Source organism: Antedon bifida, chromosome 1 (genome assembly GCF_963402885.1).
Source record: "Antedon bifida chromosome 1, ecAntBifi1.1, whole genome shotgun sequence".
NCBI classification, from domain to species: Eukaryota; Metazoa; Echinodermata; class Crinoidea; order Comatulida; family Antedonidae; genus Antedon; species Antedon bifida.
This window is the reverse complement of record NC_136226.1, coordinates 4,552,601-4,574,758: the sequence shown is the minus strand read 5'-3', so window position 1 is coordinate 4,574,758 and position 22,158 is coordinate 4,552,601. Positions and strand designations below refer to the sequence as shown.

Sequence of the window (22,158 nt, the reverse complement as noted above, 5' to 3'; positions counted from 1 at the left end):
ATGTAAAGTAGGCTTATTTGAAGGCCGATTTGTTATGATAGTGGATGGACGTACCATTCTATTTCAGGATCAAAAATCATAAAACAATCATAGTCATAATCATATTCTTCAGTCCACATTCGAAACTGAGAAAAAAAAACAAAAGACAAAACAAAAAAAAATACAGAAGCCGCAGGAGGAGTTGGCTGTAGCAGTTTTATAATTTGATATAAGGGAGAGGAAAAAGGGAACTCAATTTTGGAAATTACAGTATCATCCCTTCCCGGGTATATGTTGTTTAAAAATGTATGAAATACGTATGAAAAGACAATAAATAGAGTATTATTGTTATACACAGTACTGTATTTTGTAATTAAATCAATAAACACCATTAAGTAGGTGGCGTTTTCATACAGGTAAAAACTAATAAACCATCATAAACCAGTCTATTGTTAAAGTCATTGGTTAGTGATGCATTTAGACGTGACGGCTGCTCATCATCTCGAAACCTCTGATACACAAATATTACGTCATGCTTATTTTGGGAAAGTCCCACTTACCAATATTATTCCGCCATTATCGCTATCAATTTCGGACGATATAAGCACAGAAAATGCTATATTCATATTTGTTACGATTTTACATAATGATAGTATTGAAATAGGATAATATAAAGTTAGTTTATATGAAAATATTTAGTCGAAACATTGGATCTATTTTAATACGGTTTGTTATGACGTTTACATAAACAGAGTGACGTGGTTTTTCTCCCAAGGTAAATATTATCGGCCATGATGAATTTGCAGGCTAACTAATAATAAAGAGTTGGATTAATATGTCGTAGTTGGTCTATTTGTGCAAAATAATTGGTTATATTTGTTTCTATTTTATTAATGTGCATCTAAAGCGGATTTTCAGATACAAGAATGTCTCAGAATTTTGCTGCTGAAGTGCTTTTTGGAGGGGATAGTAACATCATATCATTGCCCTATTCAACAAAATGGATCGATTTTAAAGCAATGGTAAGTCTACCTCTCTAGCACAGAAGTAGAGGGGAAGGATGCGTTTGTCCGGCGGATATTATTGCGTCTGGTTAGCTATTTATTGTCACGAATGAAAACAATATTAATTAGTCAATATTAAACTGCGGAATCCTTAAACTGCTAACAGGCATTCTCAAACAGATGAATTAATTTAATACATTTGCCTAGCTACAGTAGTGTGAGTAGTGAGGAGAATATTCTGTGATATTATTTTCACAGACTCATAACATATGTTATTAAATTTATAAATTTAATAATATTTTAATGATTAACTTTACAATTGTTAATTTACTTACAGCTGGAATGTGGGTTTGAAGTGAATAACATTACAGTGAAATACATTGACAATGAAAATGATAAGGTACGGTTTAATTTATTTAGATTTTATTTCTATTTATTAAAACACTATTTTGAAATTTGATAAATATAACAAATATTTAAATTAAAAAACGTATTCTTTTGCAATAATGCCAAGGGAATTTTAAAAACAGCAGGGACATTTTTCACTGTATTTGTTTTCAAGTTACTGTCTATACTTGTCTAGACTCTAATTATGAAAATTAATAAAATCTGATCATACATTTTCTCATGCTAAATGGTCACCTGGTCGGCGAATAGCAATATTTATTTTGTGATTGGCGACCCGCCGTCAAGATTTTTTTAAACAATTAAGGGCTGATAATTTTGAATAAATTAAATTTTAACTGGCCCTTTAAATGTTTCAAAAGAATTTCGAAAGACTTTACAATTTACTTTTATTTAGAATTTGTTAGTAATAAAAAACATAATTTAGTTTCAGACAATAAAGTGCAGAATGTGATTTGCTATGTTCACAAATGATCTCTTTTTGTCACATATATTATCATTAATAATACATATTAGTTACTGTAAAGTACCTTTCATACAGTACAATAAAAACTGCTTTGTTTGAATAGAAATCTGTTTCCCAATAGAAAATTTAGTTTTATTCTTTGTGGACATTTTCGAGAGTGTAGAATTTGCCTATGCTATACCACCTATTGCTAGCTACACATTCATAAAATGGTGAGCAAGTAAATGCAGTACAAAACTCACTGTTTCTTATAGTACTCCAAATTGAGAATGGTAAGCAGTTATTGCTAATTAATGAAAATGTCCCTTTAAGTGAATATTATAATGCATGATTTATGCATTAGATTTATGCATTTAAAACTAATTAAATATGCATTTTTTTCTCCAGGTCACTATTAACTGTGAAGGTAAGATACTATGTTTTAATATGTTAAACATTTAATAATTATGAGTTTAGCAAATATTTTAATTAGATTTAAAATCCAAACTGCGATAGTAGTCTCTTCTAAAGATATATTAATTAGTAATTACTATACTAACCATTAGAAAATTTACATGAATTTAAAATATCACATCTATAATAAACAACTAGAAAAAAATGGAGACACTTCCAGACAAGGAAGAATTTGATAAACCTGATTATTGTCAGGAAGAATCAGATGAGTTTCATTTATTGCAAAACAAGTTATTAAGACTTATTTGAGATCACATCCAGGGTCCACTTTGTTATTATACCCTGGATGGCTGGCTTGCATTTAAACCTTTAGTATACTGTTACTTATATAACATAAAACACTTGCTTTTGAGATGTTCTTATTGCTAAGTAGTTGATGATACTGTACTACACTATCCACTCGATGTTTTTTTAATCTGCATTTTTATGAATGTAGGCCTTATATATTTAAAGTTTGGCTTTTAAAACAGTCAATAAATGTTGAATTTTGTCCCACGTGAGAGAAAATTCATAATTCTATATATCCTAGACACATTTTTAATTTAGTCACATTTTAGATTTCCAATAGATTGATAATTAATAATTGACGGGTTATAAATACAAATATCGTCAATTTATTATTGATAGGGTTATAGAAAACGATCAATATATAATATTAAAGTATAATATACAAGGATGTGAATCTTTATTTCAGATGAGTTTCAGGAGGCTCTTAAGGTTTCCAGAAAATGTGAAGACGTCATTCGTATAATGATAATTGATAAAGAAGTAGGAGAAGATAAGCCAATAGTAGACCATTGTGATAGAAGTCCAGATATGAACGGTGTAAAGCCTGTTCCTGTGAAAATTGAAAGGAAAGCAGTTCCACCAAGACGTCGTCTAGCTCCACGTGGCCGACCAAGTAAACCATCACCAGACCACTACGCAAACTTGGCAACAAATGCTGGTATGTTCTGGACAAGCCAACCCATGCCACACACAGGCACCACTACTACTACTACCCAGTCTAAGGTGTCTGATATGCCTTGTAAGAAGACCTCTACAACCAAGCCTAAGCTAACTTCAGATTATTACGCCAAACTAGCATCAAATGTTGGCCAGTTCATGGCAAGACCTACGAAGCTGGAGGCGATTAAGCCATGTGATAAGGAGTTTGAAGAGCTTATGCCAGAGCCTGTGGTGGCACCTATTCCTAAGCCAAGAAAGGACACTGCATTTGCACTGGTACATGATGAGGTAGCTCCTCAGTGGTTCAGCAAGGAAAAGTCCAAGGTAAGATTAAAGTGATATCAGATTTCAATTTACATATAAAATATAATTAATTTGGAGGTAAATCTCAAAATTAATCATTATTACAATCTGTGAAATATGAATAAATATTAATAAATGTAGTGGTAAAATATAAATATAATTTTATTTTTAAATTTATTTATGCAAGTTAGATGTAGAATAGTACTGTCAAAAAAATAAAAAAATTGTATTTTTGGTGGCCATTTGCCACAAAGTATTGGAATATAAAAATGCCAAAAGTATTTTGATTTTAGAAAATTATGAACGGTATAATAAATGAATAAAAAACACTTTTCCATATTCATTTTTTGTGGCTAATTTATGCAACCATATGGAAAATAATAATACTTCTCTTCTACTTTATGAAGATTTAATATACATGGCTTCTTCCAAATGAGTAATTTATGCAAATATGGCACAACAAATGAACAAGTATTTAAAATAATCACATTTTAAATACCCAGTAACCATTATTAGTTGAAATCTAGCATATATTCAACCATGAATACCATGAAAATGTGACGAAAATTTTAATTAGATTTCCATTAGTTCCCTTAAATTCAAGCAATTTCACATCCTCATCAGAGGTTGTGCAATAACTATGTTACATCCTGACTCATGTGCATGTTAGAGTGAATAGTAATATATGCCCTTCCTGTGGTTAACATTCTAAGTGAATGTTTCTATTATAGATAGGTAGGTTAACATCCAGTAATGATCGTTACTTTCCATCATGTTAAATTATCTTTAAAATTTAATCGAAATCAGAAACAATGTTTTTATTTTCATTTTTCTAAATTTGAGTAGTTTATATATATTAGATTATTTTATAAAGTATTCTATTACCTAATCTAGGCTAAAATTAAATACAAGACTTTTTAGTGAGAATAGGTTTCACCCTAGAATTTCGCCAAATGTTATACCTAAGCCCCTGGGATATACTCTGTCATATAAGGTAGTTAAAGGATAGGGTTGAAGTTTGAGCCTACCTGAAAGAACCTTTAAGCACTCTCAAACATATTAAAGTACATCTTTTATCAGTCAGGATATGTTATGTTATTTATCTATGTCAGCATTCATTGTATATTTTGCTTTTTACAGATTACATCAGATGTTGTTAAGGGTGTACTGGATGGGCTGCAAGGTGCTGTTGACACCAGTCCAGGTTCAACTCCTGTAACACCAACATCCAACCAAGGTTAGTACCAATTTGAAAAAAATAATAATTTGAAATTGTAAGTGTGTTTCTTTTTGCCTATGGTAAGTTTGATTGGTGAATACAGACACAGATCAGTGACTTGAACATACATGGAGCCCTTATACAATTTTGTTAGGTTTCAATGCGGCACTGATAGTGTTTGTAGGTAGTGTCATTAAGATTATACCGGTTGTAAAGTGGTACATTCATGCATTGTTTATGGTATTTGTTTATGTATATTCAAGACTCACAGTTTTCCCAGATAGGTCTTATGCATGAACTAGAAACTAAGATTAATTGACTTATCCTGAATCTGTGGCGAGTTTTAATTTTCATGATTTCTTTCCTGTTTTGTTTCACCTTGAATAGATTTGATATAAAATCTATTCCTGTTTGGTTCCACCACTATGTACACTTAAATAAAAGCCCTGGCTTGGATTTATTTTTTTACATCCAGTACATTATTCTTCAATTCATATAAAAATTATTTTTTAATTGCAGTAATATGCATTCATAGAGGTATTATCTGTGATGGATGTAATAATCAAATTGTTGGTATTCGCTACAAATGTGGGTGAGTAAAGTAAGCATTGTAGTAAGATAAACTTCCAAAAACCTACACAGCAGCTGCTATGAAAAAGGTCACTATTAACTTAGGTACAATGCGAATAATTATGCATTGATGGGTTGTTGCTTATTGGTCAAATTATTGCATCTACATCCTTGTGTTGCATCCAAGAGCGAACCAAGTTTTAAGATAAGTAATATTTACAAGTCTTTTTTTTCTGCAGTAATTGTGAAGACTTTGATCTTTGTGAAACGTGCGAGTTGATTGATTCCATACATAACCCTGATCATGTGTTTGTGAAAATCAGACGGCCGGTGTCAGGAGTCGGACTGCGTTATGACGGGAAACGAGCACCACTCATCAAGCATTCCATATATGGAGAGTCTTACGAGGAAAGGTACGGAATATACAGACAAAACTAGAATTTACAAATCTGAAAAAAGTACTAAAAGTATTCTGGAAACCATTCTGAGTCAGCCTGATTGTTTTCAGTTCAGGACCAATAACAACAATATTCCACTCTTTTTCATCAATTGTTCTGTAAATAACTTTGTTCTAAAGGATTTGTTTTACAGTATTTGTTTCTATTTTATCAGGCTAAGGAAAAGAGAACAGAGAGCTGCCCGTAAAGCAGAAAAAGCTAAAAAACTAAAGATGAAAAAGATGAAGCGACAAGCTGAAATCTGTGTTGGCCTTTCACCCACAAAACGTGAGAAAATTGAACAGTTCTCTGAGAAGAAAGTTCGGATCATAGTGGACAGTGCAACTACAGAGTTGGATGAGGGAAAATCCCATATGAGGTAATTTTGCCAATTCTTTCTTGGATTAAATTATTAAGGCGCCACTGCTGACCTATTGAGCCATAGAGCTTCATTGACTCTTTAGAAGTCCCTGATGTTTTTGTTAAAAAATAAATTAAATTAATGAAAGTCAAAGATTGTTTGTCTTAATAAAGAAACATAATAAAACTATTGACAAGCCTTCTAAATAGTAATAAAATACAATAATTTACAAATTCCTTGTTTTGATAGTAAAATGGATGCTGTGTTTGTTGCTCATGCTAACATACCAGATGGCAGCCATCTACAACCAGGAACTAAGTTCATTAAGAACTGGACTATTAAGAACACAGGTGATGTGAACTGGGATACCTTAACACAGGTATGTAGTTCAATGATTGGTAGTAATGTAGCACCCCTTTGGTACACCTCTATTCTGACAGAAACCAATATTTAGGGGATACTTCACATGACATGATAGGAAATATGGCCAACCCTTATTCAGGGGACACGCCCCTATTAATATTAAGGAGACACGCCTCTATTATTATTAAGGGGACATGCCTCTATTATTATTAAGGGGACACTTTGTTGGCTCATGAAGATATCCCTTAATAGAGGTTCTACTGTACTACCAATGTATCCATCTATGGTGAATCAATGTGTTATATTATAGTTCTTAAATTTGATTGTTATGGTGTTGTTTCATTCTATTTCAACAGTTGCAATATCAGTGGGGTAACATTCCTCTAATCTCAACTCCACTCGTCAATGTCCCATCCTTGAAAACCAATGAAGAAGGGTGTGTCAGTGTCGAGTTTCTGGCGCCAATTTCACCAGGCGATTACGAGAGCCACTGGCGTTTGACTCACCGTGGCCGTAGCCAGCAATTTGGACAGCGTGTCTGGTGTCGTATAGTAGTGGATCCTCAAGAGATTTTGGAGGTCAAGGAAGAGGTCGTTGAACCAGTGATAGTAAAACAAGATGTGCAACGCAATCTGGTACGTTACTGTTATTGCATTGCATAGATTATTTTTTCTTTTGGTTGAAAATCAATCTACTGCAACACCACTTAATGCTCCATGTGGCTATTCACCAATCGATATGCGCAGCCGCATGAAAACAAACAATTTATGTTTGATTTGATTTGCCGGTGCCAGACCAGGTGTAAAAGACCCTTTAGTCCATAACATAGGTTAGGATATGACTGTGTATTATATGTAGAGACTCTAATTGGTGACTGTTTTTTATTGGCAAAATCGCACATTAGGAAATTAAGGCACATACTAAGATCAGACAAACATCTTAGAAGTATAAAATGCAACCATATATTCCTTTTGTACTGTATTTGTGCTCTATTATTTTGGACATCAAATACCAGCTGATGAATGTCCATACGGCCCAATAAATTCTTAATTATATATCTGTGATATATAAACGCTATTTTATCCCGCATAGATTATTGATGAGTCGATTAGGGATACGGATACTGACCTGGCAGCAACAGCGGTTGCACGTCTTCAGATCAGCCCACAAGAGACGACACAGGTGGTATCGTCTGAACTCCTAACTGCCCAAGACATCCTCTCATTTGAAATGTTGAAAATCACAGACAGAAATGAGAGTGGTGGCAGACCAGCATCCACTGCTACTCCTAACAATACTCCAATTGGTGAGTTCTTGTATGTGCATCAAAATATGGAGGAAATATTTCCTCCATGATTGAAATAATGTCTAATTAATAGCAATGAGTTGAGATTGTTATTACTAATACCAAATCCTCCCTCAAAAAAGGCCCAGGAGCTTTACTATTCCTATAAAAGCCTCTTTGAGATTCCCTAACAAGATTCCTAAAATCTACCTACAATCTCTTGCGTGTCTAACTTACCTGGATAAATCAATATGGGCCTTTAACCTCTGAGTAGAGTAATATTAACTCAAAAAGTAACACAAACTTTGAAAACCACTTATATTGTAATTTATAAGTTTATATGTAAATTATTTTGAATATTCTGATAATTAGATGAATGAACATCTTGTTTTGTTGTTTTAGGTTTGACCCCTTGCATATCACCTGTCCCACAAACGCATGACCAACAGTTTACTCTGCCAGATACTTGCGTGTTTGACCTTGAGGGTGAGACAGAAACCAAATCTGACCCAAAGATTGTTGAAGAAGAGGCAGCTAAAGCAGATGACAGCACACCTGGTAAGTCTATTATATTGGGGAGATTTCAATTTTCTATAGGACCACCATGCCAACAAAAATCTGGATTTACCCCAGAAAGAAAGAGTAAACCAGAATAGTACTATACTAAAGCTTTGATTGTCAAGACTGAAAGCCCTGAATAAGGTAGACACAAGCACTGGTATTGGCTTTGAGCTGGAGCCAGGATCTGGGTTGGCTTCTTAGTCATCCAATCAAAAAGATCCTTGTTAGGAACTTTTTAACAGTATGCTATCAATAACTTTTTTCAATTTTTTTTTATCTTACCAGCTACTGATGAAGTGGAAATAATCAGCTCTGAAAAAGGAGAGACTGGCAATATTGATAATCATAGTAAGTAAATAAGAAATTGATGATATCTTTGAATATGATAAGTATGGAAGGCACAAAGAGAAAAAAAAATAATTCAGAATTGTAATGGAAACCAAGGTGGAAAAAGCCTCTCAATAACAGTTTTAACTGACATTAACATGACTAGTATATTAATTCTATATTTTGTTGTATTTCAGATGATTGTGATGTTTTAAGCACATGCTCAGAAGATTTACTAGAGGATTTTATTGTTGTACCTCTGCCAGATTGTTTCAACACCGATATTCCAATCACATCATCTATGACTATCAGAAGGGATTCTGTTGCCTCTCAGGCAAGTGCATAATTTAGTGTTGCTAAACCTAAATTTTATAAACTTAGCCCAAAATGTCAATCTTTTCCTAAAGTCTGGTTTTACAATGTTTTTGTATTTTTGGACCTTATATTAAATAAACTCTGTTTTTTTAAAAATATAGCTGTAAAAATGCATGTGTTAATATCTAAAACCTAAACAAAATGCATTCCAAAATTGTTACAAACTATTTACTTACTTCAGTAAATATTTATTTTGACTATTTAGGCTGGATCTTCAATGGTCAGATCTCGCAGCGAATCAGCATGCACCACCGACAGCACTGAGGTCATAGAGCTACCCGTAAAAGATGTTGATGAGATCCTCTGCACATCACAAGACATCCATACAGTTCCATTGACTCCTATCGTTACTCCTGCTACGCTAATAATCAATGATACACAACTGCACCAGATAAAGAGTAATATTATTATTGAGGATATAATTGTAAGAAATCCTTCATTCTATACTATATTTTTCTGAACAATTTTGGCACCAACTGCATCCCATAGATTATATTAGGTATGAAAGGCATAACATAGAAAAAAAGATTGCCAGATTGACAGTAACAACCGAATAGGGAAAGGGTACACAGGTATGGTATGGAAAACATGCATATTTGTGTATGCCATAGTTTGAAAGCCTTTAGTGCACAAATTGTTTTAGATACATTAGAGTATGATTTCTCTTGTATATTTTATGATGGTTTGATGCTTGGTCCTTTTTAGGTGCCTGAAGAAGTGAAAAATGTTGAGGGTGCTATTACTGAAATCTTACAGGAAGAGGAAGAAACGTTCCATGATACTGCTGAGACGACTGAAAACATGCAAGCATCGAGTGATGATGATAGCGAAACAACCGACAATAATGATGACGAGGAAGATGATAATAATGAAGAGGAGGATGAAAACAATGATGATGAAAACAACGAGGAGAATCCCCAAGATGAGGGAATATCAACAGTTAACGAAGCAAGACGAGATGTGTATGATGAACACGACCCAATGGACTTACTTGGGTATGTTTATTTAAAAATGACTAAACATAAGAAATCTGTAATCATAAATTACAAGTGACAATCAACAATGAATGGAGTGTACATACAATTGCAAAATTACCAACAACAGTGAAACAATATATAAACGAATATAAATGTTAAATGAAACAGTTTTATGATGGCACAGTGATGTACTAATACACTGTATATGTTTACAAAGGAATGGCTCAATTTCATTCATGGATTATTAGTGTATTTTTCCTTTTCTTTTGTAGTGTTGCTACAGTGCGTGCCGCTTCAATTGCTAGTATCATCGCCAAACAGGTCTATGATGGGGCTGCTAGCTCAGTCCAAGCTTTGTTTGGAACACAACAGGTTTGTGTAAGTATATAGTTTATATACAAGTTTGAATTTTTACTCAATTGGCATGTAACCACCAGTTGTATCGTAAAAACAAAATACACAAGACACAATTTTTATTTGAAACCAGAGCAGGTGTGAAAGGCCCTTAAAGACTAATAAATCTCATTGGCCAGAATTTCAATTTGCACTTTATAATCTTGGCTTATTATATCTTAAATGGTTACATTTCTCTTACAGGATGAGAAACCAGCTCGCAACTTCACTCGTGACCAAGTACACTACACGTCCGCCATGGATCAACTCCTGGAAATGGGATTCGGAAACCGAGAACAAAACAGCCGATTGTTGACAAAGTTTGAAGACAATATCCATTTGACGGTACAGGCTCTTCTTGCTGGTGAAGACCAAGACTGGTCAGGCACAAGACATTAGAAGATGACAAGAAAAAATAATTTAAATATATTTTAATAGATTTAATTTTCTGTTTACTTAATTCATATCATGAATATTATGATATATACTGTATAATATAAAGTGGTCAAGTGAGAGAGATGATTGTTGTGTCGTTATTTACATTTACTGATAGTCTATGGAGTGAAGGAGGTCACTGTGTACCCCTCACTATTTCTTGATATAATTATTGTGTTAGTGGATAGTCACATTAATACTAACAAGACAACATATTCAGTATGTATTAAGATCATGTTACTTACTCAAAAATGTGTTTATTCATTAATTGGAACATTATCATTAATTCATATTTTAGATTATTAAATAGCTGTTTGTATGAATTCCCTCAAATGATTGTACTACTAGATTTCCATGTTCATAAGTATGTATTTTTTCCTGTATATTATATACATTTTTTGGGTTCTTTACTAAACAATTTGTTTATAAAATTATTTTAGGTAGAATTATTTGTTTAATGGGAGTATCCAAAAAAGAAAATTAAGTTTGATTGGTAACAAAAACATTTGACTTTTTTTTAATTAGAATATTTGTTTCCTCTATTGGTTTAAAAGTTTTGAATTAAGATGATAAGAAAAATTACAAATTCAGTGTTTCTGACTATTAGGAAACTGTGAACATTAATAGGATAATAATTAACACATTGAAAAATATCTTATGCACATGTACACTGCTTATTATTGATAAATATGATATTATATAACACATTCTATAATATAGAATAGTCAGTCCTTGAAGTATTTACACAGTATTAGTAGTACATATGAAGTTATGCTATTATTACTCTCTCGTTTCATTTTGTATAAGCAACTTGTTCTATATAGGCATTACGTCCGACTACAACACCACGTTGGCAGCTTAAGCCATAGTTTGGCTACATGACATGGTACTATGGTTCATAGGAGAACTGTAAAGCTCTGTCTACACTATCAAACTTTGTGATAAAAAAATGTGATGTGCCCATATATGGACACGATAACATCATATCTTTTTTTGTGTTAAACTAGGTTGGTAGTCTAGACAGAGCTTTAGTAAATACTTTTCATATATGTTCCAATAGACACTGTATGAGATAGGAGCCTACCTTCCAATTAATATAAAGCAGTTGAATATGTAATAATTACAGCCATTTGTAAGAAATATTTTAAAGGAATTGGTATGTTAGCATGTGTTAAGAATTAAGATATGTATTTGCAGTAGTGAATGATTTTTGAGGTACTTGCTTGTTGCTGATTAGTTGATTTTGAATGATGTCATAACTGAACGTGGATGGTTTTACTTTGTTGTAAAACATAGATTTTAAAAAACATTTTGCAATGAAACAATGTAAATATGCCAAAAATAGATGTAATTTATATACGAGCATAATTTATCTTATGAGCACTAGTCTTAAATAGTTCAGTGTTCATTTGTGTGAGAAAAAGATGTATGGTGATGTAACAACTTTTGCTGATGTTATATAGTAAGAAAACATTGTCACTTCAAGAAATGCTGTTTTAAATTTAAAAACTGTAAACGTGTGTTAAAAGTTAATTATTTTGCACAATTTAGATAAATATGTAGCCAAAAATGTGGATGTAGATTCACTCCAATAACCTGGCTCTACTTGGATTCCTTAGATTTTATGACATTTGATTGGCTAGTGCCCTTTAATGGTAAAGAAGTATATAAACTAGATAAACTCAATTTGAGCTAAACTGGAAATGGTTGGCCTGACTTATGAAAGTTTGAAATGCTTAATGAAAGGCTAAAGAATGCGTAATTATGCAGAGGTTTGATTTTGAGATTGGTTAAATTAGTGGATAGTGATTGTAATATCCAAATCTCCATTTCAGCTATTTAGAATAATTTTGAGAATATTTAAATTTAATTTTTGATATATGTTGTATGAAAATTAGTGCATGCGTGATAAAATTAAAACTGAGTGTAAACTTATCAGTTGTTCGTTTATAAAATTATGGAAATTTTATAGCATTTTGCGTTTTGAAAGTATGTTAGCTTTAACATTGTTTGCATGCTGAGGGGGTGATAGATCTTAAAATTTATATTTTTGTGTTATCCTATGTAAAGAAAAAAAAGTGTTTCCATTGCTATGTGAGATTATGTGTGATGATGCATTTTAGTGATATAAAAAATCAACAGAAATATTTAAAGGTAATTCAAAACAAAATCAGTGTGTCAAAACGTTTGTGGTAAAAAGCATTGTGCTAGGTGGTAGAATATTCAATGTTAATTAAGGTTTGAGCAAAAACTTAAGTTCAAGTTTGGTTGTGGGTTTAGGGTGATCATGAATGAGTTGATTTGAGTAGGAATATACTAAGTGTATGAATGATAATAGATTATATTATTTAATTGACAACAGTCAATGCATGATAGCGTGAAAAAGGATTATGGACTTTTCAAAATAAAAAAAAATATAAAATATATATTTGTGTCAAAAATGTCTTTATATTTTGAGTTTAGTTGTTTTCATAAATCTCAATAAGCACTGTTCTGTCAAGGTGGAGAGGCAAGTATGCTTGAGCCAGTTTGTTGGTCAGGTTTCAACCATATTTTGACATGAACCACCCACAGTACTAATTAATAATAAATTGAAATGATTACATATTAATATTGATTATGATAGACTAAATTATTTACTAAAAGGCTATGGGTAAGGTGATTTTTAAGAGTTAGGATACAAAATATACTTAGGCCTACTAGAGGAGGACCAGGGTGTGGAACATTGTCCTGGTGGGTAGCTAGAGCAGGCAGATAACCTTAGCCTACACTTAGCCTCAGCCACCATGGCATGAAAAGCATACAAAACATGTTTTTTAAAGTAATAAATTGAATCACTACATTATAATTGTATCTAACGAATATTAATTAAAAAGCTAAATTGATCTTACCTTTTCTGTAGTGTCAGAAAATGGTCAGAAATAAAATTAATTCAAATCTTTTTCAGTGAGAATTAAAATGGAAAGGCCAGCAGACGATAATTTTGTTGGAGGAAAGTTTCTTCTTAAATGACGTCACAATGTGACGAACAATGCGATTGGTCAAAACTCATTTTTCTCAGCAACTTCGATGTTACGTACGTGATGTGTACGTACTTTTTCTATAATAACCGTTTTCATTTTTTTGGCGTTCGTAGCCTACAATAATTGATAATATGCTTAAAAGGTAACATTCAGATAAAACGAGAAAAGCCGCACATTTTGTGTGTACTAAAAATACTCGGTAATATTCGGATCGGTTCGATAGCTCGGATAAAGATATTCCTTTTGAATGAAGGTTCAAAGGTTATCGTGTTCCAGCGTAGTAGTAAACAATAAAAGCATACAAAATGTTTTTAGTACACCTATTAAAATAGCTGCACACGTCATCAATATCGATATTTATTCTAAACTAATACAAACCATGGCGAGTTATTATATTTATCTTCAGTGTTGTACATGCTTTTTGTTTATATCTTTTCTCTCAGCCACGAATATTGAAAATGAAGTTAGGATAGAGATTCTGTACCGGCCGTCTGATTGTGAAGAGAGAAGTGAACCCGGAGACCTTTTAGTTTTACATTACATAGGTATCAACCAAGAAAATGGGAAACAGTTTGATTCGTCGTAAGTAACTATTTACAATTCCAATTTTTTGTGGCTATAAATTATGAAAAACACATTATTTCTACACTGTTTTTTTTTAAAAGGCTCGAAAGTGGTCACCCTAAGCAAGTGCGATTAGGACAACATCTTGCAATGTTAGGATGGGAGCAAGGCCTAGAAGATATGTGTGTTGGAGAGAAAAGAGAGGTAACCATTCCACCTGGTCCACTACAGGAGGGAGGTATTTCAGGTAGGCTTACATAACATTACATTTTTCATCATTTGTATTTTGTTCATGCAAGTAGACCATAGTTGCATTTGATATATTATTGTTATAATATTTATCATTACTATACAGTTTAAAAAAATGTCTGATGAATGAAAAACACAATTTTGTCAGTTTTCTTTAAAATTATAGCTTTTTTTCAATATTGTCAGGATCATCAATGGTTCCATTTGACGATACAACTGTAATTTACCATTTTGAGCTTCTGGAAATTCAAGATGAAGCTCCAAGACTAAGAAAATTTTATGTTATGGATAGTAATAATGATGGCCATATAACAATGAAAGAGGTGATATATTACTTGGTTGGAATTATTTTCATAATGTAGTGTGGTCATTTTTAAGTTTGTGTATGACGGTGAATTCCTGAAAAAAATGGGGTGACATGATATTATATATGGCCATACAGATCACTGACCTTAAGCAATGTTGTGCCCGGTCCTGTGTACCAAACATTGCTTATGTGTACAATTTTTTGTTCCTGTTTCTGGTCCCGTGTTTGTTTTCCCTTAGTTTATGGGCTGCCTCTCACACGCTTTGCTTTTTTGGATTTAATCCTTTTTTTTACTCTGCATTATTCTTGATATTTACATATTTTGATTAACTGAATATAAAACTCAATAGGCCTACACTATTCAAACGAGTAGGCGATTCTCTACATCCTGGTGTACTAATCATGATCCTGCACACTGGGCCCTCTTAAGAGGTCACCTAGTACAAATAAAAAAATACAGTAATGAATTCAAGGAATTGGTTGGACTTTAGTTGTGGGTTTTAACAATGATTCTCTGTGTGCACGTCGCATGTACATAAAAGTAATCGATTCCTTGGCTAAAATTCGGTCTTACAGGACTTTTACTTGACTATACATATATGTTGACTATACAGCAGGAGAACCAAACAACCCATTTATAAGAACCATCTTTAGCTTATTTATGTGTAATTTGTTTTCTTTTGCAGATGATTTACTACTACATCCAAAAGGGTACCAATGATTTAACCACAAAGGATGCAGTTCGAGCAGTATTTTCACATCAAGATATCAACGGTGATGGAATAATATCAAAATTGGAGTTTATAGGGAAGGCACATGATGAACTATAGTGTCTGTAATAGTTATATTATTAATATAATTATGTTATATTTTATGAATTTACACATTCCAAACTTAATACCTTGATAATAAAACTGGTATTTAATGATGAACTATAGTGCATTTCGTAGTTAATATCATTATCATCACACATTCCAAATTGAATACCTTGATGGAAAAAATGGTTAAGGGTTTTTTATTTAGTTTCAATTTCAAAATTATATCTGGTCATATTTTAATCATACATTTTGGGTTTTGTATGCATCTTCAAACATTTTATTTAAAATTGTATCTCATTTTTGTTTAGCAAATTTCAGTGCCAAATGTAGGAAATAAAGAATTGTAATACAATACAGGAAATATCTATTAAAAGATAGTTTTATAAAGTGAGACTTACTTATAGGCATTATTCCATACATGTTTTATGCTTTGTATTCAAAAAATAAATTTAAATATTTTTGGAGGAATGGAGATGAGAATCTGACTACAATTTAGTCACTTAGATTTGGTCTTATAAACTGGTATCTCTGTTTTGAACCATTCCATTTGATCTAGGGAAGCGTAATGTGTTGATTCAAAGCAACTCATTGTAACTTGTAACGTTACATCAACAGAAAAACAGGCTTTAAATATTGTAATGGAGTTGTGGCTTGGTGGTGCTCGGCTAAATATATAAAAAAAAATAAATAAATAAATAAAAACAATGTCATATGTAAACCTACACACATTTTTAATAACTAAAAACCTGAAAAAATTGTTGGAAAACTCTGTACATTGGTAAACATTGTGGTGTGATAAGACATATGTAAACTCTTACTCTTTTTTGTCCAGTCTATACATTGATAAACATAGTTTTGATAAATCAATGATTAAATTGTTTTATAGCAAACACATTTTCAATGCTTAATATTTGTTGAGATTGTTAAATTTTAAAAGTAATAACGAAAATTTTCCCTTTTATTTGCAAACCATTGTCTAATATTTTTAACATTTCACTTCAGTCTGGCAAATTTCCGAATGCACTGAAAATAGCTAAAATTATACCCATATTTAAAAAAGATGATCCACACCAATTTTGTAATTACAGACCCATAGCTCTGCTTCCTTGTTTTTCAAAAATCTTTGAAAAAATTATTTATAACAGGCTATTGTCCCTTTTCACCAAATATAATATTTTACATGAATACGGTTTCCGTAAAGCACACTCTACAGACCTTGCAGTTCTTCAAATGTACGAAAGATTAACACATATGTTGGCAAAAAAACATCATACAATCGGCATCTTCTTAGACCTTTCCAAGGCGTTTGATACCATCAACCATGATATTTTATTATCCAAATTGTCCCACTATGGCATTAGAGGCCTTCCATTAAACTTAATCAAAGATTATCTCTATAACAGACAGCAATTTACATCTATTAATTCAATTCAATTCCCTTATTTTGCCCATTGTGGCGTACCTCACAAGGGTCAATTTTAGGTCCATTGCTTTTCGTAATAATATGTATGATCTCCCTAATACTTCAAAGTTATTAACTTAATTTTGTTTGCTGACGAAACCAGTATAGTTTTTTCACATGAAAATGTACACACCCTTATATCATCAATATAGAATTACAGAATATTTCTGCATTGTTTAAAGTTAACAAATTATCACTGAATTTATCCAAAACTAACCTAATTTACTTTAATCATGATAAGAAATCTAAAGATCTAGCATCAGATATCGTCAACTTTTTGGGGGTCATAATTGACTCTCAATTAAATTTGGGCGTTCATATTGCCAATATTTATAAAACGGTATCAAGAAATGTTGGAATGTTATCTAAACTCAAACACATACTTCCATTTAATATTTTATTCTCACTCTACAACACTCTTATATTTTCGATATCAACAAACTCCAAACAGCTATGTTAATGTTTCGTTTCAGTAATAACCAGCTTACTTCACAATTTAATACTTTCTTTTCATATTTTTGTCAATTGCATTCTTATAATACTAGGTCTTCGACTTCAAAAAATATCATTTATGAAAGGTTTTCTATTTTACTCCGTAGGACATTTTTTATTTATTATTTTTATGGAATATTTATGTAATTAATGTAATTGATTCTAATTTATAGGTCCATGGTTTGATCTAGGGAAGCGTAGTGTCCTATTGTTTGATAGCCTTGATTCAATGCAACTCGCTGTAACATTATGTCGACAGAAAAACAGGCTTTAACATTAAATAATTGTGTCAATGAATGTCATATGTAAACCTACACAAATGACCAAAAACCGGAAAAAATTGTTGGAAAAACTCTGCTGCCTTTTTTTTTTAAGTCTATACTAGGTCTGTACATTGGTAAACATTATATGTGTGATAAGACATATGTAAACCCTTACTCTTTTTTGTCCAGTCTATACATTGATAAACATTGTTTAGATAAGTCAGTGATTAAATTGTTTTATAGCAAACACATTTTCAATGCTTAATATTTGTTGAGATTGTTAAATTTTAACTTTTACCGATAACTTACTAAATACCAGGTCTCATGAAATACCATCCCTTAATAGTCATTTTGCAACGACCACATCTGCACGTATTAGGAAAGCTTCAACAAGGTATTTTTTAAAAACATATTACAATTTCAGCTTTACAAAATTTCCTAAAACCATTAAGGTTTATGGATTTTTCTATTTTAGATTTAAGAAATGAATAATCAAATAAATTTTTTCGTTTTACAGTGGGGTCTATTTACAATGAGTTATTATATTATTAATTCATAGTTATGCACATTGTAATACCTGAATTACCAATTGGGCAAAAGTCAGGAGTTTCCTGGTAAGAATATTATGTGATGGGGGGAAAATCATGTCAGATGGATGGATATTGAATAAAGAAAGTGAAACTACATTGTATCTTGTTTTGTGCGTAAATAAGGCATATTTATATAAAGGCAATAGAAGCTATCACACACATTAGTTACTTTCTGCACATTTTTTAAGTGCCTATCTTGTATTGTTTGTCTACTTATTTCAGTCGTTACCATATTTATATTTATATATTTGTTTTATTTGGAGGTTCAGACATAAAGCCAATTTGGCTTACTGCAATCTCCACACACATTTTATTATTTATGAAAAAAAATGTATTTACTGTGTTATATTTTTGTGTGAAATAAATCTGAAACTGAACTGATAACTTACTAAATCCAGGTCTCATGAAATACAGTACTATCCCTTTCTTACTAGTCATTTTGCAATGACGACATTTGCACGTATTAGGAAAGCTTCAACAAGGTATTTTTTTTAAACATATTATAATTACAATTTTAGCTTTAACAAATTTCCTAAAATCGTTTTTGGATTTTTCTATTTCAGATTTAAGAAATGAATAATCAAATATAAATGTTTTCGTTTTACAGTGCGGTCTATTTACAATGAGTTTGTTATAGAATTTAGCTGAAATAAAAAGACTTAATTAATAATTAACTGTAATAAAACAATTAATTTTAATATTTTTGGAGCTGAGGTGAAAATCTGTCTACAATTGAATCACTTAGAATTGGTCTTATAAACTTGAATCTGTTTTAAATTTAAACAGTTGTTTGTAGGCTTCCTAATGGGTTATGTATACATTAAGCAACTAAGTATAATGATATTGAAATACATGTTAAGGGGATATTTACTATGTTTTAACGTACGGTCAAACCAAGGCAATCTAACAAGGACGCTGAGCGTGACTTGCCAAGATAGGCTATTGTAACAGACTTTGATCTGCGGTTAGGCTTCACACAAAGTCGTTGAATTCTAGTACACTATGTACAGTACACATATGTTGAATTGTTTTTATTGCTATTTAATTATATTTTGGTACTTTAAAAGGTCCTACAGTATGTGTCTGATTTTTTACAAATATGAAGTTTAAATAGGCATCTATTTTTTTTAACTAATTTGATCGAAGTAGACACAATATTTCAGATTTAACAGTTCTTTAAGTTTTTCTTTTTTTTTTCCATGAATTGATATTATGTTTAGTCTATACTAGGTCTGTACATTGGTAAACATTATGGTGTGATAAGACATATGTAAACCATTCCTCTTTTTTGTCCAGTCTATACATTGATAATAATAATAATCTCCACAAACATTTATTTTTTTTTTTTTTAAAGTATTTACCGTGTTATATTTTTGTGTGAAATAAATCTGAAAAAAGTTTAGATAAATCATTAAATTTTAACTTTTACTGATAACTTACTAAATACCAGGTCTCATGAAATACCATTTTTTTGCAATTTTTTTCATTTTACAGTGCAGTCTATTTACAATGAGTTTGTTATAGAATTTAGCTGAAAAAACTTAATTAATAATTCACTGTAAAAGCTCTTGTGTGAAGGTTTGTCCCAATTAGCCATTATTAGAACAATGATTCAATTTTGAAAATTTGCCTAAATACATGATCATCGATAGACTGTAAATCATTACTTTTAGTATGTTGATTTTAAGTTCTTGTGTATTTTAGGTAACAAAAAAACTATTCATATATTAAATGTCTACATAAAAAAAATCACTTGTTACAATTGTTCTTGCAGGATGGCTAGCAACAATGTAAATGTGTCTATAGATGAGAAAGAACTAGAATGTTCTATCTGTAATGACAGATTAGAAAATCCAAAATCACTTAGCTGCCATCATAGTTTTTGTCTGAAGTGTTTGTGGAATTAGGTTCATACCAACAATGGCAAGCTGACATGCCCTATTTGTCGCAAGTCAAATCCCATTCCAGTAGGAGGGCTGCAAAATCTTGCACCAAACCCATTTCTTAACAACCTCTTGGAAACTGTCATACAACATGAACAGAAAGATGAGGTTAAAGGCACTACCTCTCTGTGCCTTTCTCATGCTAAACCATTAAAAATGTATTGCACAAAATGTAAAGTACCAATATGCATAGAATGCACTGAAATGGAACACGTTGCTGGGGATGGAAAACATGAACTAATTAACATTTTAACAGCATTTAATACGTTTAAAGAAACCTCAGACGACTTAAAGAAAGCTGCCAATGAATCCATAAAAAAAATAGAAAACGCACTCAAAATAGTTACAAAGAATGGTAAAGAACTAAAAGAAAGTAAAGAGGCAAGTCTCACAGATATCCAGAAAAAAGCAGATGAAATGAAGGAAAAAGTTGAAACAACTTATAAAAATGAAAAGAAAGTTAATGAAGAACAAATTCAAAATCTAACAAAAATCAATTCTGAATTGACTAAACATATGAGCTCCTTAAGTCAGTTATTAATGAGTGAGCCTGCAACTGCTATGAAATCAAGTGAGACTGTATTAAATAAAATGATGGATGAAATTAACAAATCTGAAGAAATCAAGCAAGTCAGTACAACTATACAAATCAACTTTATCAGAAACCAACATCCAACTGATTTATTTCAAGAAAATGACATTGGAAAAGTTATATTGAAACCAGTTAATATTAAGGAAGAGGATATGCCTAGCACAGTAGCAAAATGTGATGACATTGGTAATGTATTCAAACCACTTACTATCAAAGTAGAGGGTACACCTAGAGGAGTGGTAAAGTGTGATGATGATGATTTGCTGGTTTCATTGCTCACAAATGAAATTTACAAATACAAACTATCAGGAGGATGTATAAGAAAGATTACACTACCAGAAGGTGTGAGAGTTTACAGCATGTACAAAATGAAGAATGACAACATAGCATTCAGTGATGAAGGTAATAAATGCATTCAAGTATGTGATATGAATGGTCATGTGATCAAATCCATTGGTAAGGGTGTATTGAAAAACCCATGTGGTATCCACATAGATGAGGCAACTAATGTTATATATGTAGCAGATTGGCACATTGAATGTTTTTTCATGTTTGATAAAATTAATGGTAAGCTGTTGAAGAAGATAGGAACACAAAAGAAAGGAATTTTCAATGGATACTCTGATGTTACACTTACAAAAACTGGTAAAGTACTTGTAGCAGATGCTGGACACAGTCAAGTATTATTGTATGATGATAAGAACCAGTCAATGAAAGTAATTATCAATGGAGGAGCTGAGGATGGTAAGGTGATAATGCCACGTGGAGTTGTAGTTGATGAAGATGATAACATTGTCGTAGCAAGTTACCACAAACTACAACTATTCAGTAGTGATGGACAATTCATCAAAAGAATTGATAAACAAGAAGATAGAATTAAATATCCAAATCAGTTATGTATCATTTCTCATAATCCACGTACGTTTGCTGTAGCAAATTACGATGACAGCACAATCAAAATGTTTAATTATTAAAATTAAACAAGCAAAACTCT

The 22,158-nt window shown here is 31.8% G+C and overlaps 2 protein-coding genes across 2 annotated transcripts; both read left to right on the top strand.

Annotated features, from left to right (window-relative positions):
- The first annotated feature begins 754 nt into the window (after window positions 1-754).
- Window positions 755-13,287, top strand: LOC144838425 (next to BRCA1 gene 1 protein-like). Its single transcript, XM_078693778.1, has 18 exons — window positions 755-1,001; window positions 1,321-1,383; window positions 2,242-2,260; window positions 3,002-3,579; window positions 4,699-4,795; window positions 5,297-5,369; window positions 5,587-5,760; window positions 5,960-6,163; window positions 6,395-6,524; window positions 6,865-7,143; window positions 7,601-7,814; window positions 8,196-8,351; window positions 8,640-8,702; window positions 8,879-9,015; window positions 9,262-9,480; window positions 9,762-10,051; window positions 10,306-10,411; window positions 10,631-13,287. The coding sequence occupies exons 1-18, from the start codon at window positions 906-908 to the stop codon at window positions 10,823-10,825; spliced, it is 3,093 nt and encodes a 1,030-aa protein (XP_078549904.1). The 5' UTR covers window positions 755-905; the 3' UTR covers window positions 10,826-13,287.
- Window positions 13,288-14,167: 880 nt separating this feature from the next.
- On the top strand, window positions 14,168-16,433 carry LOC144852615 (uncharacterized). Its single transcript, XM_078710531.1, has 4 exons — window positions 14,168-14,466; window positions 14,550-14,695; window positions 14,884-15,020; window positions 15,691-16,433. The coding sequence occupies exons 1-4, from the start codon at window positions 14,264-14,266 to the stop codon at window positions 15,832-15,834; spliced, it is 630 nt and encodes a 209-aa protein (XP_078566657.1). The 5' UTR covers window positions 14,168-14,263; the 3' UTR covers window positions 15,835-16,433.
- The last annotated feature ends 5,725 nt before the right edge of the window (window positions 16,434-22,158 follow it).